Raw genomic sequence first — 27462 nt, 5'->3', positions numbered from 1 at the left:
CTCCTCTCTCTCCGCCGGCCTCTGTCTCTTGCACACGCCGCCCTCCTCCTCCTATCTCTCACGCGCACCGCCCCATCTCTTCGCCGTCCTCCTCCCTCTGTCTCTCTCGCGCGCCGCCCCATCTCTCTGTCGCCCGCCTCTCTCTCGCGCGGTGTGCCGCCCCATCTCTCCACCACCTCCCTTCTCTCTCGCACGCGCATCTCTCCGCCATGAAGCTCCAGCCGAGGGCTCCGGCGGTGGCTGCGTCCGGTGGCTCCGGTGGAGGTGCTGGAGGTCGACTAGGTGCCGTGGCTCTGGCGGAGGAGGGCGCGGCCTTCTCCGGTGAGGCGGGGGCCGCAGTGGTGAGCTCCTCCCTGGGCGAGCGCAGCGCGACCTTCTCTGGCGAGTTGAGGGTGCGACGTGGCCGAGGTGGAGAGGATGAGAAGGTCAATTCCTAATTTCTTAACATGCGCATCTCCAAACATGAATTCAAACATGAATTCGTATTTGCCACTTTATTAGATTCCAACTAGCAATTTCGTATACATCCAAACAATAGATTTGGTAATGTAACTCATTTCCAATACTAGTCTGCTTTGGTATCGGTACTCAATTCAATTCCAGCTGCTCAATATCTACATCGGAAGATTAGGGTGTGTTTGGTTCTCAGGCATGCCTCGCCACAACGCATCTCATGTAGGTGGCGCTACAAAAAGTGAGAACTATGTTTGGTTTCTTAAAAAGGATGCGGCTCACCACAACTTAATATCCAAGACAACACTAATTTGAATGTAATAAGCTTATAAATACATTTAACATATTGTGTTACTTGAGTTGTCATAATTTTAGATCAAATTTGGTTTCTAAATATAACATATTTAATTTAAGCCTAAAAAACCAAAATTCTTCTCGTGTCAAATGGTAGTATGCCTTGTCTTTAGGGATCCAAGTGTCCATTCCTCTAGGTCATTTAGTTGAACTAATCCAGATTTCAATGCAAGAGAAAATAAAGTAGCGGCTAACTAACCCACCACTATCCACTGGTATCATCACTTGCATCACCACTATTATTGTGCATGGTTTGGCAGAATCTATTTAGTTTCAATGGGTAGTTTTTGGGGGTTTTCTTTTCTTTTTGCCTTGGTGTATCAGGGTCTGATGTGATGCCATTTTAGTTTCATATAGAAAGGTCACAATTTGAGTGTAGAATTGCTAAATCTTAAAATTCCACTTCTCAATTTAATGGTCAAGTTTTGCATGGCTATAGACCATATAGTTCAAGGTCCATTTTGTTCTCACAAAATGTTGTCATAATTTTAGGGGAAATAAAACAACCAGAAATGTTAGTATTCTTGATGTTCATAGTTTGAGTGCCTTTATTTGTAAAGTTTCAACTTGTTCCATTGGTCAGGTATCTCCATGCTACGCCTCAGGGTTTGTGGCCATTCTTTTTTCCCAAAATAATGTCGTAGTTTGGGGCAATACAGTCTAACCACTACCATATGAAGCATGACAAGCTTCTCGTGTTCCATTGCAATTTGTTTGCAAATATTATCTCTTGGTTTAAATGCCAAATTTGCCTTGCTATATGTCACGGTTTGATGCCCATTTTGTTCTCTGTGTGTGTGTGTTGGGAGGGGGGGGGGGGGGGGTAAGCAACCTGGTTCTGAGCTAAACATTACACCTCCTCCAATCCTCTTTGCCGGCAATCCCAACCCCCTGCTTAATCTGGTTTGCAATTACAGAGGACCTGAACCAAATGCCTAAGGAGATGTACATGCCGTGTGTGTTTGGTTACAAAATGCAATCCATGTGTTTCATTACAACTGCAATCGAGGCAGACACCGTCAATGTCAATAAGAAACGCCATGTCGTCATTGTGATGGATCAGCCAAGCCAAGCAGATTCATCCACAGCCGCATCTTCTCCGGTCGGCAGGCTCTTACCAGCACGTCCTTCAGCCCCATAATGGAAACGGAATGCAGCCTCTCTTCCAGCTTCCCTTTTACAGCGGGAACTTGCTGCATCCAACGAAACACGCAACAATTTCCCTGTTAAACTTAAACCCTTCAGAGCACATGAATCTATTCTAGCAAATACACGGTTGCTACAGAAGCAGGCTGGGTAAAGGGGGTGGTGACTGCCTTTGCTATCCACAGAATGTAGAGCGCTGAAAGCTCTGCTTGGACGTGTGACTCCTCGAACTCATCCACAGGGTCATTCAGGCACTCTGACAGCAGGCCTATCTCCTGGATTATGAACAGATCCACCTGGGATGTCATTGAGGGGCAGGTTTTTTCAACAGCAAGCAATTGCTGTATCCACCATGGCGAAAGGAACCGCCGGTGGTTCCACAGTGACTGCAGCAATACAGCACCGCAACTAGCATAAGAAAAGACACCCTAGCACGACTGCAATCACCCATTGAAAGAACAATAGCAGGCGAATTTGGAATTTCCAAACCTCTCGCCCTTGGTAGCGTCTGATAAGCATCTCATTCCACCTCAGCTCCTCCTGTCAGATCATATACAATCAACATTGCATCAGGATGGTTACGTATCAACTAACCATGGCCTAAAGAAAAAGCGGTGTTGTAAAAGTACAACAATGTGCGTGTGCCTTTGTTTTCTGCTTTATATAACATGCATAAATGGAAAAGGAGGATAAGATAGCTGAAATGAATTTAAAAAAAAACTGTAGCAAACAAGTAATTAGCTTTGATGGAATGCATCATACCTTCCAGAGCAGGTACGTCTCTGATTCCCAACTGAGGGAATCCTCTCTGTTCTCTCGGATGTCTAGTAGTGCAAGAAGCAGGGACTGCATGGAGGCATGTGCGTAAATATTAAATACATATGCTATCAATCAGACTGGTTCGCAAACAGGATATGTGTGCTATACTATTGGAAATTGTCGACAAATCAAAGTTCAAAATAACCATTCTAAAGCATGGTGCGCATTCAAAAGCTCTGCAGATTCATTTGCAAACATATTGTGCAGGCTCTTTAGAGATGCTACAGGTCCATATGAGAACCATCAAGTAATAAACAAATTTGCTTTTAAGTATTGTGTAGTCCTAAATACACAGATAAGGAAACTACTAACCCTGCGGTAGTGAAAGCAGCAGTTGTCAGCAACATGTAGCTCACTCCATCTTGTTGACTTCTTCAGTTCATCCAGCACCTTCAGAAACAGAAATTAAATGCTCTTCATGGTAACTGACGAGGAGACATTCTGTAGTTTTCATTAACATCATAACAGTGATTGACTGATTGCCAAGATTAAAGCTTTGGTCTTCATGGTAGTGCTAAGAAGTCACAATCTTAAGAATGAGAGAAAAGGAATTTTTAATCAGTCTGAATCATTTATCTGCACCTGTTTCCTTGTCATGTAAGGAATAAGCCAGCAGCGATGCCTCCATGCTCGGTAGTTCATCTTTGACCTCTGCAAAAGGCATAAAATTTATCTTCCTGCATACTGTCTGCAGCTACTTGTGTAGAAAAGGCTTTTTACCTGTTACATAACAAACAACATGGACTATCACAATATGATGAGCTCAGACAAGTTGACACTGTTGGCAGTTTGAAATTTTGAAAAAGCAAATATTCGTAAGTTATAACCTCTGCTATCTCTTTCACTAGTACAGATTCCTTCTCTACAAGCTCTGCCATATCTTGATGTTGCTCTGCAACTTGTTTTAACACCCATCTCCTGCGGCAAATAGTAATAACTTTAAACTTTACATATTCTAGGAGGGAAAAACTTGAAACTCTATGTTATTTTATTGTTATCCAAACCAGCACAATAATTTGGTGCCAAATGAAATCAAGTTCCAAATAGATAGGTAGGGGACATAACCCTTTATCTGAAGGAGTTTCACAGGCAGGCTGGTTTAACTATTTTACAAGTGCAAGAGGTGTACCTATGGCTCCATGTGCTCTCATTCTTTGGTGAGTAGGAAAGGATCAGCGCACACAGTTGCAGCTCATCCTTGAGCTTTGTGAAATCATATTTCTCCGACAGAACCATCTTCCTGCAGGAAAGAAGAGACGCATTAGTAGGTCAAAGGAGTCATGTACCCTACCTATCTTTTTGCAGTCAATTCAATGAACCGTGAAAAAAGCAAACCTGGAGTTCCATGCGGTAAGCATGTCAGGGCAAAGTATGAGAAGCGCCTTGGTGTGGCTCATGAGATGAGTCGCCGGTAGTGGAGCATTTCTGGAGCTGTAGTAGGCATCGCGGGCGGCGCGGTAGAGCTTAGGCAGGATCTCGGCGGAGATGGCAAGCTTGTGGTCTCTGCACCAGAAGTATCCGTGCTGCAATTCCGGAGCTTGGGGTGCGGAATCGCCGTCCTGGCCGCAGCCTAGTGAGTTGAACTGTGTGGGATGCAAGAACCCCACCTCATCACTGCGAACATGGCCCGAGCACAAGCAGGGCAGGAGATGTCACCCAAAGATCCAGCGCGGGGAAGTGGACGGAGGAGGAGGCGTGGGTTGCAGGACGAGAGTGCCCTGTCCGGGTGGGTAACATACATACATGAGGGGGTCAGAGTGGAGGACTCGCTCGAAGCGGTGGAGGAGATCTTCGGCGAGCTGCTGCTCCTCTGCTCCGCCCGCCTGTTGCTCCGCCGCAGCAGCTGCCGATCCGTCTCCTTGTTCCATCGGGGCCGGGGAAGCGCTGGGTCGGGGCGGGGAACGCCCGCTCGGAGGATCGGAGGAACCGGCGGCAGGCGTGGAGCTGTGCGGGCGGGCGACGGCGGCGGACGGCGGACGGCAGCGGCGGCGGCGGCGGCTAGGTGCCTTTTCATGTGGCCCAGGTCGGCCCAACACAACTGCGCGCCGAACTGGGCCGCAGGCAAACGCGCCAATGAACTGGGCCGTATTGGACCTCCTGCCTAGCCGGCCCATTCATCCAATATCCTCCAGAAGCAAAAATAAAAATTCTATAGTGCGCCTGGTGTGATCAAGTTGTAGGTGAATTTTGATAATTCTAGTACATGCTTTTACCCCTCTTTTTTATTGATTTAGTCAAATTTTTAGATGGACAACCCTCACCTCAGCTTCCTCGAGAGAGAGAAAAAAAACTCTGTAACAAACAACACGTGTAGTGTAGTAGTGTAGTAGTGTCGTACCGGGAAGCCATTCATCAACCAGACTGTAGTGTACGTCGCCGAGTCTTGGAATAAGAAAACCCGTAGGAAAAAAGACCGAACAAGATCGCCGGTCGGTTCAACGGTGAACTTGACCAACCGTTTAGCCCACTGGGTCCGGTCACCGGTTCATTTTCTTTCCATGGTTAAACCTGCTTCACCAATAAACACTCTCTCTTTTGCTCGACTGATTTTACAGCCATTTTCGATGAGGGCGCGGAACGGTGAATGATTTCATCTCACCCTTGGACATTTCCATCGCGGTACCGGCAACATATATAAATCACTTCCAACAAAGAACTAGGAAATGCTGCAAAATGGGGTACAAAATCACTAAACTATGTTAAAAAAGCAAAATACTCGAAGATGATTTAGCATAACTAACATTATCAAATAAAAAATTAGATAAATAATATCCGTATTTAGGAGGCACATGTGTATACCATCGGAGTATTTCTTTATTCTTTTTTCGATTCAGACCGTCCCGGCGTACCACTGACCCCTGTCTTTGAACATTGTTGACCCCAGGTCCCAACCGAAAGCGACGCTTTCCCAAAACACCCCTCCGAATCCGGCAAATTCGCCCTCATATACCTCCGCCCCCGCTCTCTCCATTCCTCTCTCTCTCTCTCTCTGCTGCTGCTGCAGCCGCTTCTCCTCCTCCGCCCTCTTCGATCCCCTCCTCGCCAGGCCTGCAGCGGCCAGGGATGTACCGCGCCGCCGCCGCCGACATCCCGGTCTTCCCATCTCCCGCGCGCAGGTGAGCTCGCCGCCTGAGCCTTTCGCGGTCTGTGATTCCTGGAGCGGGCGGATTTCCTCCGCGCGTTCTTGGGCCGCCGCCTGTCCGTGGCGGAACCTCGGCCGGCGCCCATGTTTTGGCGCATCTAGTTCTTGGCGCAACCGGGTCCTGTACTGTTTCCGTGAGCCGGAGATTTTATTTCATTTCTTATCCGCCTGAAATGTGTGGCTTCTTGGCCACCGCGCGCGATTTCCTGTACAATTTCCCAGTTCCGTGAGATTCCAGGAGATCTGCTTATCTTGCGTCTTTAACCTGATTCCGATGTGCAGGTCAGGTGCAGCTGTCCGTGAGAACTGAAAGGAGCTGAGGTTCCATCCGAGGTGGTGGAAGAGAGGAGCTCGGAGCTCAAGAACGGATTGCTTCTTTTCACCCCCCCCCCCCCCCCTCTCCGGCTGCTTCTCCATTTCAGCCATGGAGGAGGTGGAGGTGGCCAACAGGGCCGCGGTGGAGAGCTGCCACCGGGTGCTGGCCCTGCTCTCCCAGTCCCTGCAGCAGGACCCGGCCCTGCTCAAGAGCATAGCTTCGGAGACGGGTGAAGCCTGCGCCAAGTTCAGGAAGGTGACCGCCCTCCTCGGCAATGGCGGTAGCAGCGGGCATGCTAGGGGCAGGTTCTCCAGGAGAGGCAGGCCTGCGGGGTTCTTCACCCTGAAGAGCCTCTTGGGGAGCAGCAGCGATACCCCGTCGGAGCTGATGCCGAGTACTGCTGCTGCTCCATCTCCATCTACTAGCTATGCGCAATTGCGTGCTCGGATTAGTGGCGCGCCAGACCCACGAGGGCTGGATTTGGCCAGCTCAAGCAGCAAGAGCGGCACTCATCCGTTTGGAGCTCCAAAGATGGTCCAGCCGTTGTCGGTGCAGTTCCAGATTGGGAACGTCGCACATCGGTACCCATTCCACCAGCAGCCTTCGCGGCACAAGCTGCAGGCTGAGATGTTCAGGAGGAGCAATAGTGGGATCAGTCTGAAGTTTGATAGCCCTAGCCCCAGTGGTGGTGCAGGGACGATGTCATCTGCAAGGTCATTCATGTCATCCTTGAGTATGGATGGGAGTGTGGCTAGCTTGGATGGGAAGCGGCCATTCCATTTGGTTGGTGCGCCGGTGGCAAGTGACTCGGCTGATGCAAACCGTGCGCCCAAGCGAAGGTGCACAGGTAGGGGGCAGGATGGCACAGGCAAGTGTGCCACTACCGGCAGGTGCCATTGCTCAAAGAGGAGGTAAGTTGTGTTCTTTTAATGATTTTTATGCTTATCTTTATCTCTTGTTGGGTGGGGTATAACTAAATCTGATTACACCGCTCGTTTCGGCAGGAAATTGCGAATTAAGAGGTCGATAAAAGTGCCAGCAATTAGCAATAAAATTGCTGATATACCTCCGGATGAATACTCTTGGCGGAAGTATGGGCAGAAGCCGATTAAGGGTTCCCCTCACCCAAGGTATGAGCTGAACAAGAAATATTCAACTAACATTAAAACGTGTATCAAATCCTTTTCAGTCATAATGATTGATGCATCATTCCTCCTTGTACCATGAGAGATGGCATATCTGTATCAAGCTCTCAGGGTGCTCCTTTTTTCTGTAGAATATCGTTGGTGCTTGGTGGATCATCCCCTCCACTTTACCTTTTCCTACTCCCAAGTGCTTCTGCAACCAATGCTTGTCGATAACTTAGTCGCTAGCACAATTAAATATAGCTTAGTGGATTATCTCAGGGTTCTACTCTTTCTTGTACCCATTTTGTGAGAAAGCAAGGATCTATCACGGGGGACCTAAAGTAGTTGCTACTTGCATTTGAATGTCATGTTAGCCTATCTACATCATTCTCTTGATTGCGCTCATTCCCCTACCCCATGTCAAGCTTTAATGTCTGCCCTAGATGATAGGAAAATGTAGCTATACCATGAAAGCAAGCACATGGTGCTGATTGTTTACCCATTTCACATATTCTTTTTGTCTCAGCATGAGACTCTGTGTGCTGATGACTTTAATCCAATGCAGGGGTTACTACAAATGCAGCAGTGTCAGGGGCTGCCCGGCAAGGAAGCACGTTGAGCGCTGCGTAGATGACCCAGCTATGCTAATTGTGACTTATGAAGGCGAGCACAACCATACCCGACTGCCAGCACAGTCTGCCCAAACCTAGAGAATCAGTAAAACTCAGCACTCCACACGTGAAGCGCAGGCCATGCCTTTGCTGGATGGCGGTCATGTAGAAACTCGGTCCGGTGATCTACGATCTTTGAATGCAGCAGTAACCAACATGGAGCCATTTGAGAATCTGATGAGCTGCTTGGCCCCTCCTTAGCTACATGCTGTTAGAGATGCTATAGTGGGGACATTCGAGCTGTTCACCTATCTTGTGAGTTGTGGCACATATAATTGAAAGATGATGCAGGAAAGAAAGGAAAATCTGGCGTTTGATAGCGACCGGGGAGCTTTGTGAGTGAGTTTGAAGGGGTTGAAAGCAAAGATTTGAGGAAAAGAAGTGAACGACTGAGCATCATGCAAGGATGGATTAGGATGGCCGGATTGGCTTTTAGCGTGCACAAGTTCACTTGCGATGACTTGCCTGTGTGTGTTGCTTTTGCTTTATCGAAAGATCATCACCTCTTTTGTTGACAAAGGTGGTCCGTACTGACTGCTGACAAGCTAGGACCATATAGGTTTTCCAGGTGTAAGCATTCGAGAATGAAAGGTGCAAGTTATTGGTGTGATTTGCTATCTCGGTACTATTGCCCTTGTGTAAAGCATTCTATGTCAATGATTTGGGCATCGATTTGTGCCATCTGCGTTCTTGACAGGTCTAGACGGTGAATGAAAAACTAACAATCTTATCTTTTTAAGAGCAAAAATCATCTTTTTTAAGAGCAAAAAAATATAAATTTATTATATCGGAGATTCTAACTACAACCTCTTTCATGGTTTACACAAAAAAGAAATGTTTTTTTTCTGGAGCCTTTTCATGAAGAAGTTGTCAGTTTTGTGGAAGTCATGGACACATTTCTGTCAACAAAATTGTGGGCCCATGAGAACAAAAATATTTATGAAACATTTTATTGTTAGGATTTTCCTGTCCCATGTTTGTTCTTCGCTTTCAATGCTTCTCAACTAGAGGTTGACAATTGAACACGTTAGCTGACGCTTACGGTGGAGTCATCCGGACATAACCATAGAGTGCAAGCCCCTGGTTGTCCTGTGGGGGCAAACTAGTCACACTCCATTATTGGAGCAGCTCACCGGACAAAAATGCGTCACCAACCGATGATTCATTGCATGGTCAACCACACTTAAGTTCCTGGCCTACCCATACAGATTTAATCTGGGAGATCTAAAAATTTCGTACAAGGAATTTAAGGTGGGATCTTGGTGATAGATTTGTGTCAAGACCTGCAATTCAAGTTACATAGTACTGCTGGTGTTTTGAGGTCAAGGAGAAGATTTATTAGCTTCAAGCAATGGCCCAGCATCAGCTTTATTTGGAACATTCTAATGTCCAAGCAAGACAATAACACCATCTTCGTGTTGTTTTCCTTCTACTTTTTGAACATGTCTATGGCCATCCCAATATCCCATGCTTTCTATTCCTTTTTATGCATCCAATTCTATGAATATATTCTTATAAAAAAAAATCTATGAACATATTTAGAACACTGGAATTTCAGTCACCTCATAGGAGTTTGGCGCAAGATGCACAATTTCCTCGTAAATCCTTCGAAATTCCTGCCTTATTGCCTTTATACTGTAGTTACGAAATACTTCTTCTTCTTCTTTTTTACTCCCTCCATTCTCTTTTACTAAGAGCTCCTTATTACTGGTGCTATTTATTGCCATAGCCTATACCAATAGCAAATAAGACTATCATTTGTGAACATTTAAGGTTTTAAAATAGACATATCAAAAGAGACTGGAGGCTGGAGGGAGTACTTTGATTCCTTTCTCATCATACACCGAACAGGCTAACCAGCCATGGCCCATGTGTCGGGTGTCGCCATTAGCTTGCTAATGATGAAGACGCTGACAAGCAAAAACGAAGAAAAAAGAAAGATTAGTCGATTGGAACATCCTAGCAGCATGCACAGTCGAGAATGGGAGGGCTGGATCCATTGACAGCTACTTATGTCTGACGGAACATTTGATGTCTGGCACAAAGTCTTCTTCTACACCTATGTGTCTGTACTTTCATCACATATATATAATTTCATCAGGAAACAAAATGATCTCAAGGGCTGGCATATCCTGCTGTGACCTTTCAACAAAATGGATATGAGCAGGAAACAAATACCCAAGGCGCGCTATAATTTCTCATCTTTTATGGAACTCATCCTCAAATTTGTCTTGCAAGAAATCAAATTTTGGGCTTTTCCGTTGCATGCATCAAGTTAAGTGAGTAGTGGGCAGTTGATCATAACAAGAATTATTGTTTGTCCTTAGCAATCCCTACTCCTTTGGGTTTAAGTTTTCGCATAACGTGCCGCCTAAGTCTAAACTTCGGGCCCACAGTCCACTGAAAGGAAGTCAATTGGGGTCGGCAGCAGTTTCGCGCACAAGTCAAGCCTTGCGTGCAAACTTGTAGAAAATCCAGATAAAAAATGACCCGAATCTGCGTGCGCGTTGGATAGCCACACTTCAATTGAAACGGCCTTTGAATGAGACCCTAGATTTGCAGTCTGAATTACAGTAGCTAGTCTCCAAGCTGAGCATGCCAACTAGATTTTCTAAGTTGACATCAACTGGATATAATGAGAGCTTCTTAAGGCTACCTCCGTCTTGTTCTTCCCTAATCCCCAGCTGCAGCCTCATCAGACTATCCTCAATTTGGCGTTAGGTCTCCACACCAAATGACAGAAAAGATAGGGCTTTACAGGCCTTTCCAAGATGCTCTTGTTGATTCGACAGTGAGGTCTTGAATAGTGACCGCCTATCTAATTACTCCATCCATTCCAAATTGTAGGTTGTTTTGATAATTCTAGATGCATAATTTTTATATACAATGTTTATCTAGATGTATAGCAAAGACTATATATTTAAAATTGCTAAAATAATCTATATTTTATATTTTAGAACGGAGGAGTATCCTTCTTTGTTCCTCTTCCCATCACATGACAATATGGCATCATGGTGCTTGGATATTTATGCTCAGTCAGGTTCAGAGCATATCCGTCCTAGGTAGTCATACCACCAGGAACACAAGGTGTTTCTTTCAATGCCACAGGTAGGAAAAAAATATATTATTGGAATACCAAGACCGCTACTTTTTGCGAATATAGAAATACTCCCTCCGTTCCAAATTGTAGTTTATTTTAGCAAATCTAGATACATAATTTTTACTATATATTTAGATATAGTGTATATCTCAAAATCTATTTATCTAGATTTATCAAAACGACCTAACAATTTAGAACGACCTAACAATTTAGGAGGGAGTACTATGTTAATGGTAAGTTCACGCAACCACGGAGCAATGAAAGAGCGTACGCGCATAAGACAATCGACATTGGGAACAGAAAGCAGCTTACAACACCAAAAGCTAGTTCAGAAATCCTAACGACCTCGAGTTCTCAACAGATGAACAGACTAGGCGACTAGCAAACAAAACCAGAATGCCCCATTTCCCCAAGATCCGCAACTAGGAAACCAGGTTTTCCAACAGATTAGTATCCGTAACTCGGTGGATACGGTGCAGCACCATAGCTTCCTCCATTGTGTGGGCCTGGAGCTGTGCTGCCTGGAGGAGATCCGTATGATGCTCCGCCGTATGGTGGGTAAGAAGAGCTGTAGCCCGTGTCACCTGATTGAGCGGGAGCTGGCGGGCCCTGGGGAGAAGCTTCAGCCATGAAATTCTGCAAGAGAAGAGAATCTTGCTCCGTTACACAGAAAAGAAGAGTTGCAGAGTGTGATGGCTAGAGAACAAGTCAACCAAATTAAAAGGTCATCTGTAGTTCTTGTATATTTTGGGTTTTTTTAGATAAAGGAAAAGTGTTTCCAGCCTCTACACCCACACCTGACAACATTGACAGTCAGTGGCATGTGATGGTAGATTAGCAAAGGTTAACTTGGAAAATGTCAAACATCTAGACTAATCAAAATATCAAGACATGATGTCAGGTTTTTTTTCCTTATTGAATTATATGTACCAGATGGTACATATGGTCCTATTCACAGAAGTCTTCATTTCTTGAAAGGTATTAAAGGAACAGTCGAGTGTGTGTACCCTAGACACTGTACCGACAGTATAAACCAAATTATCAATGGCCCAGCAACAACCTAGGACCAGTTCGTGAGGTGGCATCGGATGAGTGAATGGCAACAATATCAGAAGCTAGGAAATAGATTGTCATATCATGTGAGCTAAATTGCTGATGCAGTTTAAGACAGAAAAATACCTTGATCAGCTGTTGAGCAGTTTGTACTTGTGAGGCACTTCCTGTTATCTCCACTGTCATCTCCCCAGGAGCGCCTTCTTGAATACTTATGGTTGCGCCACTATGCCTGCGGATGTAGCTAATGCTGGCACCAGCTGCTCCAATCACAGCATCCGCATAGGAAAGGGGAACTTGCATGCTGTGTGTCACCTGCTAAGTAAAATCACAATTACCGAAAAAAGTTAAGTACAACTTAACATGAGATGGGGATACACATAATTCATCATGTCAAGAATGGTCAAATGTGTAGAAACTAACCTGAGAAGACCCATGTGCTTGGTGCTGATTCCCTGAGGGAGCACTTGGAGGTGCATCGCGTCCATATGAAGAAATTCCATAGTGTGGTTGCTTTTCTACAGGGGGCATATCAGGAGGAGGATAATAGTTGTCTTGAGGCCGTGGAGGCATGTATTGTGGATTCCCAACATAACCTGGGCCACCAGGAGGAAGGTTTGGTGGATGACCCCAGGGTGAGGGTGGAGGGGGACCCCATGGCTGCGGAGGTGGCATAGGTTGCTCTCTGTGCACATTGTATGCTTTCATCTGTCAAGAAGGCAATTTATGTTTTATGATTACCAAATACTTACTTCATCGAGGAATCAATAGGCTGCATAGCAGAATACAACTTGCCTGGGATTCAAACAAAGGGAGAACACTGCGGTCAACAAGAAATTTTCTCAAATGACTTGCAATCAGCTCCACTGCTTTGTGAACATCAAGAGGTTCACCCTGTATCTCAACAACTCTATCATCATTTAATGCCACAGGAGGAACATTCTCTGTGATTAAAAAAATACTATATTAGTGAAATGGCTGATGTGCCATGGGAGACTTCAAGTGACATTAATTGCAGACCATGGATATATCCTTGGCTAAGTAAAACAATTGAAAAGAACTACAGAAATATGTATTATATAAGCAGAACATAATATGGTAAAACCTTCCCATAACACAAGGATAACTGATAACGGGCAAAAAAGTAAAACCTTACCAAGAATTCGGAGAGCACACTTTGAAGCGTCTTGTATGGATTTAATAGTTCCTCCTTGCTTGCCAATCAGGCTTCCAGCTTGGGAAGCTGGAACCAGTAGCCTTGTAGGCCCAGCGGTGGCAGTGCCTCGTTGAGGCTGATCGGTTTCAACATCTAAACCATCAGTTATCCTTTTATGAACTCTAAGCAACCCATCAACAGCTGGAGGTAGCACCACATCTGGTTCATCCTTTGCTGAAATCATTACCTTGGAAAACAGCATCAAAATATCAGCAAATAGGTACAAAATGTAACACAGAAACATTAGTTAGTACCAACATGCACAGGGACTCATGAAAGGAAATGATGATATAAGGAGTCTTTCCATCCTGCGGTAGCTAGACGGAATGATAGTGGTTATATTCATACCCGTTTAGCTGGGTTGCAATCCATTTTATTACAAATACATTTTTGCATGAAGTAACAATGGAACATTGCATATACACTCAGCTCATCAAGACAACTGAGGCAATATCCCTGCTGCCCCATGGCTATAACAATAAGTATCATGCTCCTACACCAACTGAACGGCATCACAATCTATGCAGTTTAAACATCTGAAGCACCCTTACTGCAGCAATAAGTTTCCTTAACTATTGTACGTAAGACTTGCTTTTAAGGGTATACTGGAATTGGGATACAGATGACCTATAAGGCTATATACTGATTCCAATCTGAATATTTATCTATATCATATGTGATTCTTAATCCCAAGAGAAAAAAATGATGAACTGTTATAAACGTTTGTCGTATAGTTTGTTTTAAATTTCATAAATAATATTGTTAAGTAAAACACTGGTTCAGCAAAAAAAAGTCAACTCGACCAAAATATAACAGGAAATGTCAAGCAGGGAATTATATTTAATATCTAAAGAGTGTATGCACTTTTATATTATTTTTTGCAGTTATATATATTATTTTCTCAAAGTATTAGAGTATTATTTAGAAAGTGATTAGGGTTTAGGATTATTCTTTTATATTCTTTACACTATTTTAGTCTTCCATTGCTTAACCAACTGATGCCCTTTTGGTCAAAAACTCAAACAGGTCATGGAATTACCCGACAATATATGCAGCTCCTTGACTGGGATCTTCATCCAATATTCAAAAGACTTAAACCATATGTGCAGGAGAGGAGCACAACACTGTACTTGGGTAACCATGACTGTACGTCTATTTTGGAATTTGGATACACAAATGACTCAACTTGAGGCCTTAGGCAGCAGTGAGAACCTGCAAAGATTAGTTTGTTATTGTTATTGACACTATTACGTTCTGTGCTTGAATGCTATTTTGCTGATAATCTGCTCCTTGTTAGTTTTAGAGTTTCTTTACTTGTGCACAAACTTATAGGGCTCGTAGCATGATATGTGTTTAACTGGTCTCATAATATACAGTTAACTAAAGAAAGGAACCATGCCATAATATTCTATTTTAATCCGCATTCACATATATAACTACTGGACTGGTCAAAATTAGTATACCCTATTTAATAATTGATGGGATCTTCTTTTTACAATGAAGGACATTCATGTATCCTACCCATAATCCCATTTGATACATGCACACATCAAACATTATTAATATTCACTAATGGACATATTTTTTTTCATAATTTGGCAAAGCCACTGTTCCATCTGATGTTCAATTCTAGTGTCATACTTCTTCTAGAAGAGATCCCCCCCCCCCCACACCCCGGCCCTTCATTTGGTTGCATGCAAACATTTCTTCATACAGCATTGTAAAAAATCCAAAAACCATAATTGTTTCCACTGCAAACTTCAAATTGGAGTTGGAGATTTCACTTTTCCACTTGAAATATATGTTAGGCATTTTTTCCTAACTATTTGCACCATGCATATAGCCCATTCTCTAGGCAGGTTTCTACTGCATCAATGTTTTTTATTAACAGTATACAAATTTCACAATAATAACTTAGATGATCAGATCTCACAGAAATATAAAAAAACATAAAATTGCATTAGAGTTAGAAGTGATAAAGGAATCACAATTTCAGGAGCAATATATGCACCTGATCACTAACCCAAACTGTTTGAAGTTTTTTTTAAAAAAATGTTTAAAAGAGCATCCAGATCAGAAGGAAAAAGAAAGCAAAAGACCCAACTCAATAACTTAGAGACTAAGTAATCTGCAACTGCAGATGTATGCCAAACAACATTGTACAGCATATAGTTTCAATAAATAATTCCTGTTCGTTTCTACAATTTGCAGCAAGTTTTGAGATTCAACAAGACTTGCACGGCCAAATAACAGGTTACATGTTAAAATCAACTCCAGCACTTCCAGATAACACACCAGCCTATCTGAGATCCATAAATGGCCATGTTCACAAAGTATCACTTAATAGAAGCACAGTATGGGTGGCTGCTTGCAATTGTAAGGCTTCCATAGCAACTACAAGCACAAGCAGTATACAACAAATTATCTACATGTCTAGGCCTTTAAAATATGTCAGTATAGAAGCCTCACAATTGTAGGTATCCATAAAAAAGGGGGGAAAATCACCAGTATGCAACTTATCTTATCTACATGTTGAGGCCTTTGAAGTAACAGCATAATATATTTATTGGTGTAGGAAACAAGTGAAACTCAACATGCCTCTGCTCGAACATTATTGGACATACTGACTGAGAAATAACTAATAATAGCAATTCAGCATGCTAAAGAAGACAGCGAAACACTTACAGCTCTTTCTGGCACGCCTTGTGGGCCCTCGAGAACCTTAATGCGAGCTTTGGATTCCTCGCACATTTTCTTGATGAAATCTCCTTTTCGCCCAATGACAGCACCCACCTTCGTGACAGGAACCAGTATACGGAACACGATTTCTCCAGGCCACCCAGGCCATTTCTGTTCATCAGGCACCACATTACCCTGCTGCTTTGTCCCAGCTTCCTCAACATAGACATTTGCAGGCTCCTGCTGCATGGGGGTAGCTTGGTCCTCTTTGTTCAGATCCCCCGCAACTTCATTGTTCACGTCTGCATGCTCGGAGTTCCCCAACTCATCAGGCGTTGGGTCTTTGGATTCCCCATCATACGGCTTTTCTGGTTCTTCATCGAACTTCTCTTGCACATTAGCATAAGGATTGGCTTGTTCCTCGTTGCCACGGGTAGGAGTAGTTCCAGCCAGGTTATTCTCCACAGGGTCCTCAACAGGTACATCCATACTTTCTGGAAACAAGCAACAAGCTCAGGTTAATTCAAGAGGCAGAACTCTGAAACATGCATGCAGTCTGCAGGAGCCAGGAGGTGGAAACAGAAACTAAGGCAGTGCCTACACTGCACAAAACCAGCTGAACTACCAACCACACAATTAATATCCTAGTTCACTCGAGCCCGTCCACCTGCAGCCTGCACACCACGAAACCCATTTTCCCCGCAGATCCACCAAATCCAAAACTCGAAACGCCACAAACCCCCAACGATTCGGCAAGTAGCATACGGGAAAAAGCTCAGACAGTAAACCCTAATCAACAGCTGAGCTGTGAGCTCACGCCACAGTACCCCAACCCGGCACATCAAATCGAGCCCAACGCACGGAAGCAGTCGCGCCCATCGAAGCAGAGCGGCCTATGCACATGAGCACAAGGGTGCACCCCGCGCACTGGAACCCTAGCCGCCGCCCGCGAAGCTGTTCGCCTGCGCTCGCTACGGCTGCCGCGCGAGCACGCGACGGCGTACGGACGAAAAGGGGGGGCGGGAGTAGGGGAGATAGGAGTGGGAGCGTACCCTGAGGTGTAGAGGAGGAGGCCTCGCCGGAGAAGAAGCCCCGCCGCCGCCGGAGGGGGAGGAGGAGGGGGAGGGTTTTGAGCGGTGAGCACGGGACTCGTGCGGATTCGGGAGGGGGCGTGTGCTCGTGGGGTTCGGTTTGGATTTAAGCCGGCCTTACGTTTCCTTGTCCAGCTGTGAGCGCAGCCCATGGGCCGAGCAGGCTTGGGCCCATAGTTTGTGTCCCCTCCTCCCCTCCATACAGGCTGCTCCTTGGGCCGCCCGGCCGCTGGTACGTGGGTCCCAGAGCCAAAGCCCCGGTTCCTGAGAGGGGGCGAGGGATCCTCTGCTCCATCAGATTCCGCAGGAGATCAAAAGCACACGCACACCTGAACGCACAGGGTGACAGCTGAAAGCGATAGCCCGCAGAGAATCCGGGAGGGCCCCCCGCCGCAGCTCCACTCGTGTGATTCTGTTTTTTATTTTCTTTTTTTTTTCTTAAGAATTGGTTGAGGATTCCGCTCGTGATCGTGAGGAAGCAGCCACCGCCGCCGTGTCGTCTTCCTCGTCAGCACGCAGCCAGTCAGGCCACCACTCGCCACCACCAACAGCAGCAGCGGCAGTGCCGTCGCGTCGTCTCCCACTTCCACCTCCCCCGCCCGCCGTTCAAATCTCTCCCTGCACCCCAGCAGAGCAGCCAGACAGAGACGAAGCATGACGTCGGAGACCAAGGCCTCGCGCGTCCTCCTCGCGTTCCTCCTCGTCGGCGCCGCGGCCGCCGCGGGGGGCCACGACGACGCGGTGGCGCGGCGGACGATGGAGGAGTTCGCCGGGTTCCCCGCCTCCGATGGCGGCGAGGGCCCTTCCACCGCGTTCCGCGTCGACTCCGAGGGCCTGCAGCGTCAGGTGCGCCTCCCTTCCCTTAGCTGCACGCTCATGCTGTGCAGGGCTGCAGGGTATCACTGTGAACTGACAAGTGACAACTGAAATGGTGTTTTCCCCACGATGTGCCTTTTCCAGATTGATGAACTGGCGTCGTTCTCGGACTCGCCCGCGCCATCCGTGACCCGCATTCTGTACAGCGACAAGGATGTGCAGGCTCGAAGGTAACTGAAATTAGTCCTAGAATGTTCCACGCTTAAAAGATGGATCATCATAACACTGATCGGTCGACTTAGTGACTTACTTTAGTTTGCATTCTGGATTCGGATGGCAACTTTAACAAAGTGGCCATCCCATCCCGTGTCAAATGTGGTATTTAAAGCTACCATTGTGCGGCAATAATGAGCATCCATGGCCACCTTTGCCGATGCCTGATTGTCGTCCTCTGTTTTGTTTTTTTTTATGTTTAGGTATATCAAAGGGATAATGAATCAGCTCGGCCTTGCAGTTCGGGAAGATGCTGTTGGTAACATATTTGGCCGCTGGTAAGTTGGTGTTTGACATCTCTCAGATTCTGCTGAAAGCATGTGAGATGCTGCTGTAATGTAGTACCTATGATTCGAAAATCTCTTCTTCTTCTTTTGTTTAAACTTGATATGTACTGGAATTCTTGTTACAATTTGACATTGTGAATTTCTGTACAGGGAGGGTTCCGAAGCTGTGCTAGGAGCAGTTGGAACTGGTTCTCATGTTGATGCCATTCCATTCTCAGGAAAATATGACGGTGTTGTTGGTGTTCTTGGTGCTCTTGAGGCAATTAGTCTTCTAAAAAGGTAGCAGATACTGCCCAAAGTATCTTTCACTTTTTCTGAAACAAAGATGGTTCTTTGGCTTGCAATTTGTTTACTGTTTCCCATCTGTAACATGGATGTGTCTCTTTTTTCCCTTTCCATGCAGCTTGTGTGTTTTTTGACCATCATACATCTTATACAAGGATGTTTTTAGCGCTTACATGAGTGAAATTATTTTGTTGTTGTAGTGTGCTTGATCAGATTGTTGGGTTGTTAATTTGATCAAACTGCTGAGCTGCATATTGATTAGTTCTGTGCTGCAACCGCCTGATAGACCACTGAAGATCCACCTCTGTCGTGGGATGTAACTAAGTATTTCCAAGCACGCATCTGACATCTACCTCATTGTATTCTCAAATGCACTAGAAATGTGCTCTCAACTTGAGATATTAGGTTCAAAATATAGTCCGGAACCTTTGTGCTACATTGTTATTGAACATTGGCGGCATTGCGCTTATTTGGATTTCAAGAAATTGATGCTTTACATTATTTTTTCTTTATCAATAAAACTTTTACCGTTTGATCCAAAAAGCAGAGTACTCACATTGGCATAAACCTTACATGTTTTGTCTAGGTTGTCAGTATTTTGAGGTCATGACTCTGGGCTATGTAAACATTTTTTTTCCGAAGAACCGGCTATGTAAACATTAGATTAGCTTTGTTTTCCATCTTGAAATGAACCTTACCTGTTTGTCCTGCATGTGCCATACAGATCTGGTTTCCAGCCAAAAAGATCTTTGGATGTCATTATGTTTACATCAGAGGAGCCTACGCGATTTGGAATTAGCTGCTTGGGAAGGTGGACCCTTATCTAATAAGATCAAATTTGCTTGTGTCAATCGCTGCATGACTCTAATTTGTTGGTTCTTATCTTTTGACTCCTTTAAAATATGCAGCCGCTTAATGGCAGGGATTGAAGAACTAGCTCAATCCCTCAGAAAAGTAGTTGACAATCAGAATGTGTCATTTTTAGATGCTGCAGAATCTGCTGGATATAAGATGCATCCAGAAGACCTGCAAAGTGTGTTCTTAAAGAAAGACAGTTACTCTGCTTTTATAGAATTGCACATTGAACAGGGTCCCATCTTGGAGAAGGAAGGTAGATTCCAAGTAATTAGTATGTCTGAGGTTTAAAATTGCTCTTACTAATATCTATTCTTACAACAGGTATCCCCATTGGCATTGTTACTGCTATTGCTGCTCCTGCAAGCATTACGGTGGAATTTGAAGGCAACGGGGGTCATGCAGGGGCAGTGCTCATGCCTGCAAGGTTAGCATTTGCATTCGTTTGATTACATTAGTAAGGGAGGATCTCCCCATATATGTATGTAAAAAGGGTCTTTTGCAGAAATGATGCTGGACTGGCAGCAGCTGAGCTGGCATTAGCAGTCGAGAAACACGTCCTGGAATCAGGATCAATTGATACTGTTGGCACTGTTGGTATGTTTCATAAACAATATTTAACTTTCGACATCAAATCTATCATTCTTTCATGCTTGTGGCATCATGATATCATGTAGTACATTTGGACTAAATATGTATTGCTCAGCACATTGTTTTCTGCATGAAGTTTGTGGCTTTCTCACTGCACTTTATGTGCACCCATACTTGTTGGATTATATCTTCTCCGCATGTCAAACAAAATATATCATATTTAGCCAAGGCAATAGGCATGCGACTTGGATATTCTGGCCTTGAAATAAAATGAAGAGACTGCAAGCGTTATTTTCTAATGTTTTATCCCATTGTAGGCTAGAAGCTTAATTAGATGATTTGACTTCTATTTTAATTTGTAAAGGATATTTATGATTCTAAAGGTTAACCAACATACCAGCAGGATTTCTTTCAAAAGGAAAAGGTTAAACATTTGAAGCAAACTGTCAAGATATGCGTAACCTTGTATTAATTTGACTAAATTATTCTTCTCCAGGTATTCTGCAGCTACATCCAGGAGCAATCAATAGCATCCCAAGTAAATCACACCTAGAAATTGGTAGGAGCTTATTTCCTTTCAAACAAAATATGACTGTTCAGGAAAATATGATGATTTTCCAACCATCAAAGTCATGGTATTCTTGATACAGATGTAAGAGATATTGATGAGAAGAGAAGGAATGATGTCATTGAGAAGATTCGCCGATCTGCAACAGAGATATCAAAGAACCGTGGAGTGGTGCTTTCAGAATTCAAGATCATCAACCAGGATCCACCTGCTCTATCTGACAAATCAGTTGTTGAGGCAATGGAATTTTCTGCAAAACAGTTGAACCTGGAGTATAAAAAGATGATTAGCAGAGCTTACCACGATTCACTCTTCATGGCCAGGTGCATTACTAGCCTCAACTTTGATGTTCTCCATTTCTGAATTTTTCTTGTTCATTGCTTTAGGTCCCTATGTTAGCATAAAATAAATAGGAAAAAATAATACTGAAATTTCCGACCAGGAAATAAAAAGGCAGAATATTTTTTTTTTAGAAAACAAACTACCTCAAAATGTTTCATGGCTCCATTTTCTGATTCTATTGATCCCTCAACTGTCCAACTGAGACATGGCCTCCATAACTGAGACATGGCCTCCATAACTGAGATATCCCTCAATTTCCAGCAGAAATTGCTCACGAATTGTTGGAAGATGTGACTGCATAGGAAATAAAATTAGAGTAGCTGTTTATACAGAACAAACTAATAGACACAATGGAACGGAACAATTACAGAAAATTCAGAATACCAGATAAAAAGTTCCATAACTACTTGACATATTTCTTTGAACTATCTTCGCCCCATTTATGCTATTTCATTCTACTGAAATTTCAATTTATATCCTCAGTAGTAACAGTTTACATTAGCTCAAGAAAGCCCAAATCCATGTGTTTTGCAAATGTTCCTTTTTGTTTGAGAACATCCATACAATTGTTTCCTAGGGACTGTTGTTCAAGCAAAATATCATAAATTCCTTGTCCATCCCCTCTCCCTGTCATAACAGAATGGATGGCAAATTTTCATCGAAAAACTTCAAAAGTTTGGGAAAACATGATGATGAGCTAAAGACTAAAGAAGCGACCCACATGGCCACATTGCAGCGTCAGAACCATCCCTCTTGGTGCTGGCAACACGAATAACATACAAACACAGCTCAGCTTGACTCTGGCATTCACTGCACTTCCTTCGAGTCTTCGATTGTGACATCCGCTGAACTGCTGAAGCCTGAAACTGTTGGCGTCAGATAGGGACCTGCCACTCGGCACGGCCTCGTGTGCAGCCGCTGCATGTTCCCGAAGAATCCCTCGAGCTGTTCCTCCTCGCCTCCTTTTCCGGCGATGTCGAACAAGCCGCAGTGCATGCTGCTCGTACATAGTAGCCCCTGCGACTGGCGGAGGGCGCCAGGGAAGCGGCCGTGCTGCGGGCGCAGCAGAGGCCGCACGGTCGGCGCTGTGGCAATTGGATGCGACAAATCGCACGCGCGCCTCCACTCATCGCGTTGGGATACAGAGAGGAGGAGCAGGGGATGAGCGACTGGGGCGGGAGGCGGGGAGAGCGCCGGCGTTGGGCGGCGGCGGACAGGCGATAGGAGCCGACGAGGGAGGAGAGATCTGGGGCTTATTGTAAAATATTAGGGGGTTTTATGCAAAATTTCGGATCGTGATTATAAATCGCGATCCAAATCAGGGGTCCTTTTGCAAAATACTCCTGATATTTTCAAAGTATCCCTCGTTCGGATCGCGATTAATAATCGCGATCCGAACCAGGGCATACTTTGAAAAATACTAGGGGTATTGTGCAAAATATTGAATCGCGATTATTAATCGCGATCCTGATATACAAATACCGGATCCAAAATAGGGTCCTCTCTCTAAAAAGTTGATTCGGCGAGGCTAGGCGACGTGGCTGCGCGCGCTGCCGCCGGCGACGCCTGCCACCGTGTGCCCCTCGCCCGCCTCCGCGAAGCTCGCGCGCCCAGCTGCTACCTCCGGCCTGGCGCGCCCCGTGCCCCGAGATTCTCCTGACGTGGATGCAGATGCTCCCGCGGGCCGCGGCTCCATCGCCTTTCCTTGGCTGCCTCCTTGCAACCAGCTCGTCTTTTGGCGTTCTCGCGAGCCAGAGAGGGCGATGCTGGGGACAGGGTCCGATGGCGGCTTGCCGGTGAGTGGATTGGGCGAAGGGGGGAGGGAGGGAGTCGGCGGAGTGACTGTGGATTAGGCCCAAACGATTGGTGCTGCCGTGGGAAGTTCTCTCCATCGTCTCCCTTGCCTTGCATTCGATACGCGCGGTAAATTTTGTCACAAATACTTGGGGCATCGCGTGATGTCAAGTTGGCAGCAATGTTGGATGCACCTGCTTCCTTTGTTCAAGGAATGTTCAATGGCAACATTGTTGATGGAAGATGGGATCGAAGTAAATATACAGTTTCTGCCTGACAGACTAAACTCTGAAGCAACTCTGAAGTTGCTTATGTGATACTGACAAAAACTATAAAGCGCCTCCTTTGACACTCGTACAAAAAGGAATTCCTCAACTCTAGAATACTAGTGGAAACAATCACAAGAATGTCTATCCATCACTCTATTCACATGAATGTATTACATATAATATGAAAAATGGAAGGTCTGCATCTCCTAGCTGTAAAACTGCGCTGTCACAGTAAACCAATAAGCGAAATTTTGTGTTTACTACTAGAAAGCAGAGCCGAGCCACCCCATGGGTTGTGAAATGGACCACTAACGTTTCTTCGACATGATGTACCTCATATTTTTAGCATGTAATTGTTCGTGTTCTTTTTCTTGTACTGAATTGCGTCTTTTAATAGACTTCTTGTTTGACATATGATCAGTTTTTGTATTTTATTTACTATTTGCACAAAGAATAACATTGAATCACTACAATAACATAAGATTAGTGCAAAATTCTGGTGTAACCATAAGCTGTCATTGACTATAATCAAGTGACGCAAAATACCTTTTGGGTCAAACGTAACAAATTTCCATGCATCACTTTATTTATCGTATAGCAGTATACAAACAAAAAAAATGTAATTAACTGTGAAGACTTGCTGGCAGAATTGTATCTCAAAAAATATTAGTGTGAAGCTCTTGGTTAATATATTTCAAATTATCCTCAGCAGCTTCTGTATCCATGCAAGTGGCTTCTTCATGGTATATTTGAACTATCCTGCTGGCAACACCTGAAAATGCACATTACACAAGCAGGATGGTAAGTGGGCTTGTTGTACCTTGTTTCTGTCATCACGGACATCATAGGATGGGACATAAAATTTGCAATGGCAAATTCTCATAAATTAGAGCAAAACGATCATGACGAAAGAAGCAGCATATACACGAGGGGAAAAGCTTAAAGGAACATTTTCAGGGTGCTGCACAGACTGCCTCCTGCAAGGAAATGACAGTTTCACTATTGAAATAGCATTGAGGGAGCTTAGTTTCACTTTTGCTCGATCATGCTTCAAGAGGGGACGGGATTAGCTGAAATTATAATACCCACAGATGCCTGGATTGCTCAATTCCATGCAACTCAGAAAATGTTAAAATATCATCAGCTCTCTTCAGCACACCTTTCATAGGTTCGCCTGCATTTTATCTCATCTATATGACATCCTAATCCCACTCACACTGTCCATCCAAATGTCACTAAGGTGGAGAAGATGATTAGTAGAAAGGCACACAGAAGTAAGGCAACATCAGGGCAAACAGATCGATGTATTTTCTATTTAGTCTTGCACAATGCATTTATCAGTTTGCTTGTGTTATCCTCAGCATGAATCTTTTTCACTTCAATTTCTTGTATGTCTTTAGTATACTGCTTCAGTGTATCTGCTCATTCGCTTATGAAAAATATGTAAATAAAGGCAAATATAGTATAATAGGTGCAAAATGTTATTCAACGTTCATAATCTATGTCATTATATCTATTTGCAAAGATCTACACTATGGACCTTTTTACCCCTGCTAGTAATCCTAGCAAAGAAGCATTTCACTGTTAAAATATTTCGAGATGGTTTGATCCTTGATAAAGTGATATAATTTGCATTGTGTGAAACTGTAGTTAAAACTAATTTTCAAATGTGCGCAGTTATGTAAATCAAACTTTTGAGATCGATATATACCATAATTTGTTTGACAAAACAGAGGTGCTCTATGTAAGAGGTACATGGCATGATAAGATGCTGAGTTTCAGAGATAAATATATAGAACTCCAAAATAGCTTCCACTATGAGAGCAATGGCCTAAGTTCTAAATTATGAATACACCCTAAATACCAAAACATCGTGCTTGGCAGTTGGCCGTGAGCACTGTGAAAATCAAATAAAAATTGCAGATATATGAATGTTTCATCTGTGTTTGCTGAGGGAGGGTGTCCAGATGTGAGCGACATACCACAAGGAAATTTGCCATGGAAGTGGCATTTGGTCGAGCACATTGTAGGCACAACAGATACGACTGCACACTGAGGAGTCACCGTTGGCACTGCTCTTCCCTGTGATAAGATGCGCAACGCACATGCCATAGAGCAGCGTGGCAGGAGTTCATGGCCACAGTGATGCCGTCATCAGTATCTAGAATGGCTGCGACAGAGGAGAGCAGGTTGTTCCAGGAGCTGGACGAGGGCAAGACGCGCGGCAGAGTAACGGGAAGAACGGTGAGAGGAAGGCTAGCTAGCCAGGCGGCGATCAATTTCCGCATCGACCTCCTGGTGCCCGCCTACCCCGTAAAGCTCGGTCGCCCCGCATCCGCGTCCAATAGCCGGTGCGGAGGACGCAAGCGCTGCTGCATATACTGATACTTCTCGCTCTGCGCCTCGCCATCTACTTTTGCTCTCTCGGAGGGGAGGCGGCACAGGTGAGGAGCGCGGCCCCAGCGGAAAGAGCGACGGCGCCGTGTACAGTGAAGATTTGGAGCGGGGGAGGAAAGGGGAGGGACAGGCGCAGCGGCGAGTATCAGGCTGCGGCGGCCCGTTCGTGCTTGGCCTTCTTGATGAGGGGAGGCTCAGCAGGTGGAGCGCAAGCTCTCCTCGAGCCCGGTGTCCGCTAGCGGGAGTAGGTGGAGACAGCGGCGGCGATGGCGTTTCGTCACGCTCGGGACGAAGGTTCGAGAAACGCTAGCGACCGTGCCTGGTTGACGGCTGGATCAAGATCCGACGGACGAGGAAACGAGGCGACATGGCCCAATGGAATCGAGCGGTTTGAGCCTAGAATTCGTGTTTAGAGATCCTAACTGTGGTATATGTGCTGTATAGGAGAGTAACCAAACGTGTTGCTCACCACTCACATAGTTGAACTTCTTGTTTGTTTGTTTACTAGAAGAAATAGAACCAGCTGCTTGTGCCTTAGTTTGGCAATTCAGTTTTTGGATGATATAAACATTATTGTTCATTTCAATGTCAATGAGGTAATTTAACACATTTCAGTAGAGCTATATCTCAACCAATGTGATGACCATTGTACCTGAGGTCACAGACAAACAGGTAGAGATGCCCCGTTGTGACCGACTTAAGGTTAAGAGATTCAGCTGTTAGAGTTGAGATGTCAAGAGGAGTTGACAACCATTTTTGATATCTAGGTTACATATTTTTCTGATTTGTACCATCATAGTAGCATATTTATCAACTAACACGTCTAATTATGCCTTCGATCTGCAGAGTATCACCAATGGGTATGATCTTCATCCCCTGTTACAAAGGTTTGTACTCCATCAGACCATCACCTTTCAATGAGTCAAAACAATAGCATCTTTTTTCATACATATACAGAAGTACATGTGTCAAATAAAAATATTCCAAGAAATATTGTGTTGTAGGAGTAACATTTCAGTTTTACCACACAACCTGCTTGCAAATGGACAAGCTGTTGCAAAATGAATGGCTACTGAAAGCAGCATCTTTTCTGTTGCAGGTTACAGCCACAAGCCCGAGGAGTATGCATCGCCAGAGGACATGGCGAATGGGGTCAAGGTCCTAGCCTTGACAATGGCCAAGCTGTCCCTGGAGTGACAAGTGAGCACGCGGAGAAATCAAGTTGCACCGCCAAACACAAACGCCTGTGTTCTTGCCAATAATAAGCTGCACAGCAGTAGCGTCATCTTCCCTGCACCGGGCCTGCATGTACACCATCATTTATAGGATTTAGGAATAAAATTATCAGCTGGATGCACCAGGCCTGCAATCTGGCACCCAGTGTGCCACCTCCCCTAGATGCTTGATAGGTGAACAATTCACTGAAAATGTGCACAGATATGTAAGGAGCACGGGATCTGAATGAATGTACCGTCTGATGCTGGTAGCATACTCTGAAACAATCAGCAGCTGGGGCCTCTTTCAGATTTTTCGCAGTCCAACATTCTCCTGGATTTGCAGTGCTCTACACTTGAAAAAGAAAGTCTTATTAACACTAGTTGCATGGGTCCTTGGCGCATTCGGTTTCAGAAATCTGATTCACCCAATATGATGAGATGGCAGGTGGCATGATGCCATCTTATGGTTTATGAAGAGTGAGATCAATATAGACCAACAGCCGGTTGTATTTTGAGCAAGCCGTCTCTCTCAAAACAAAATTGCTTCCCTGCAGAGGAGATCAAGGGGCAGTCAGTGGCGTTTGGTGTAGCGCCCTTTCTG

The 27462-nt window shown here is 44.8% G+C and overlaps 4 protein-coding genes across 7 annotated transcripts; 2 read left to right on the top strand and 2 right to left on the bottom strand.

The window, feature by feature from the left end:
- Positions 1–1631: 1631 nt before the first annotated feature.
- Positions 1632–4801, bottom strand: LOC112883932 (protein prenyltransferase alpha subunit repeat-containing protein 1). 2 transcript variants are annotated; one of them, XM_025949199.1, is made up of 10 exons: positions 4512–4801; positions 4108–4386; positions 3902–4012; positions 3600–3690; positions 3355–3423; positions 3085–3162; positions 2716–2799; positions 2443–2493; positions 2124–2339; positions 1632–2000 (listed from the first exon to the last, which is right to left on the bottom strand). In XM_025949199.1, exons 1-10 carry the CDS (start codon positions 4784–4786, stop codon positions 1854–1856), a joined length of 1401 nt encoding a protein of 466 aa, XP_025804984.1. In that variant the 5' UTR covers positions 4787–4801; the 3' UTR covers positions 1632–1853. The 2 variants fall into 2 exon arrangements, with proteins under 2 accessions (XP_025804984.1, XP_025804986.1); XM_025949201.1 differs by having other exon boundaries at positions 4516–4765.
- A 929-nt stretch (positions 4802–5730) lies between these two features.
- LOC112887621 (protein WRKY1-like) lies at positions 5731–8709 on the top strand. 2 transcript variants are annotated; one of them, XM_025953845.1, is made up of 4 exons: positions 5731–5888; positions 6197–7141; positions 7235–7360; positions 7923–8709. In XM_025953845.1, the coding sequence occupies exons 2-4, from the start codon at positions 6339–6341 to the stop codon at positions 8065–8067; spliced, it is 1074 nt and encodes a 357-aa protein (XP_025809630.1). In that variant the 5' UTR covers positions 5731–5888; positions 6197–6338; the 3' UTR covers positions 8068–8709. The 2 variants fall into 2 exon arrangements, with proteins under 2 accessions (XP_025809630.1, XP_025809631.1); XM_025953846.1 differs by lacking the exon at positions 7923–8709 and adding an exon at positions 7507–7916.
- A 2627-nt stretch (positions 8710–11336) lies between these two features.
- On the bottom strand, positions 11337–17276 carry LOC112886868 (flowering locus K homology domain-like). Its single transcript, XM_025952883.1, is given in 8 exon segments — positions 11337–11676; positions 11678–11764; positions 12308–12496; positions 12605–12889; positions 12977–13125; positions 13338–13584; positions 16083–16570; positions 17129–17276. Coding segments are annotated over 7 exon segments (1566 nt in total). The 5' UTR covers positions 16566–16570; positions 17129–17276; the 3' UTR covers positions 11337–11550.
- Positions 17277–17630: 354 nt separating this feature from the next.
- LOC112886869 (probable ureidoglycolate hydrolase) lies at positions 17631–27236 on the top strand. 2 transcript variants are annotated; one of them, XM_025952884.1, is made up of 12 exons: positions 17631–18013; positions 18128–18213; positions 18460–18534; positions 18694–18822; positions 19553–19639; positions 19737–19939; positions 20008–20110; positions 20189–20280; positions 20771–20833; positions 20925–21165; positions 26491–26561; positions 26744–27236. In XM_025952884.1, exons 1-12 carry the CDS (start codon positions 17822–17824, stop codon positions 26839–26841), a joined length of 1440 nt encoding a protein of 479 aa, XP_025808669.1. In that variant the 5' UTR covers positions 17631–17821; the 3' UTR covers positions 26842–27236. The 2 variants fall into 2 exon arrangements, with proteins under 2 accessions (XP_025808669.1, XP_025808670.1); XM_025952885.1 differs by having other exon boundaries at positions 17635–18013; positions 26491–26531.
- Positions 27237–27462: the final 226 nt, after the last annotated feature.

Source organism: Panicum hallii, chromosome 3, assembly GCF_002211085.1.
Source record: "Panicum hallii strain FIL2 chromosome 3, PHallii_v3.1, whole genome shotgun sequence".
Classification (NCBI taxonomy): domain Eukaryota; kingdom Viridiplantae; phylum Streptophyta; class Magnoliopsida; order Poales; family Poaceae; genus Panicum; species Panicum hallii.
Note: the sequence above shows the minus strand (reverse complement) of the source record. Positions and strands in the feature narration are given on the sequence as shown.

Excerpts from the sequence above, each read along its gene's own strand:
- LOC112886869 (XM_025952884.1), top strand. The coding sequence starts at position 17,822 with ATGACGTCGGAGACCAAGGCCTCGCGCGTCCTCCTCGCGTTCCTCCTC. Across the intron at positions 19,940-20,007 it reads TCCCATCTTGGAGAAGGAAG|GTATCCCCATTGGCATTGTT; the intron begins GTAGATTCCAAG and ends TTCTTACAACAG. Across the intron at positions 21,166-26,490 it reads GATTCACTCTTCATGGCCAG|AGTATCACCAATGGGTATGA; the intron begins GTGCATTACTAG and ends TTCGATCTGCAG.
- LOC112883932 (XM_025949199.1), bottom strand. The coding sequence starts at position 4,786 with ATGAAAAGGCACCTAGCCGCCGCCGCCGCCGCTGCCGTCCGCCGTCCG. Across the intron at positions 4,387-4,511 it reads ACTCTGACCCCCTCATGTAT|TGATGAGGTGGGGTTCTTGC; the intron begins GTATGTTACCCA and ends CCATGTTCGCAG. Across the intron at positions 3,424-3,599 it reads TAGTGAAAGAGATAGCAGAG|AGGTCAAAGATGAACTACCG; the intron begins GTTATAACTTAC and ends TGCCTTTTGCAG.
- LOC112887621 (XM_025953845.1), top strand. The coding sequence starts at position 6,339 with ATGGAGGAGGTGGAGGTGGCCAACAGGGCCGCGGTGGAGAGCTGCCAC. Across the intron at positions 7,142-7,234 it reads TGCCATTGCTCAAAGAGGAG|GAAATTGCGAATTAAGAGGT; the intron begins GTAAGTTGTGTT and ends TCGTTTCGGCAG. Across the intron at positions 7,361-7,922 it reads AAGGGTTCCCCTCACCCAAG|GGGTTACTACAAATGCAGCA; the intron begins GTATGAGCTGAA and ends AATCCAATGCAG.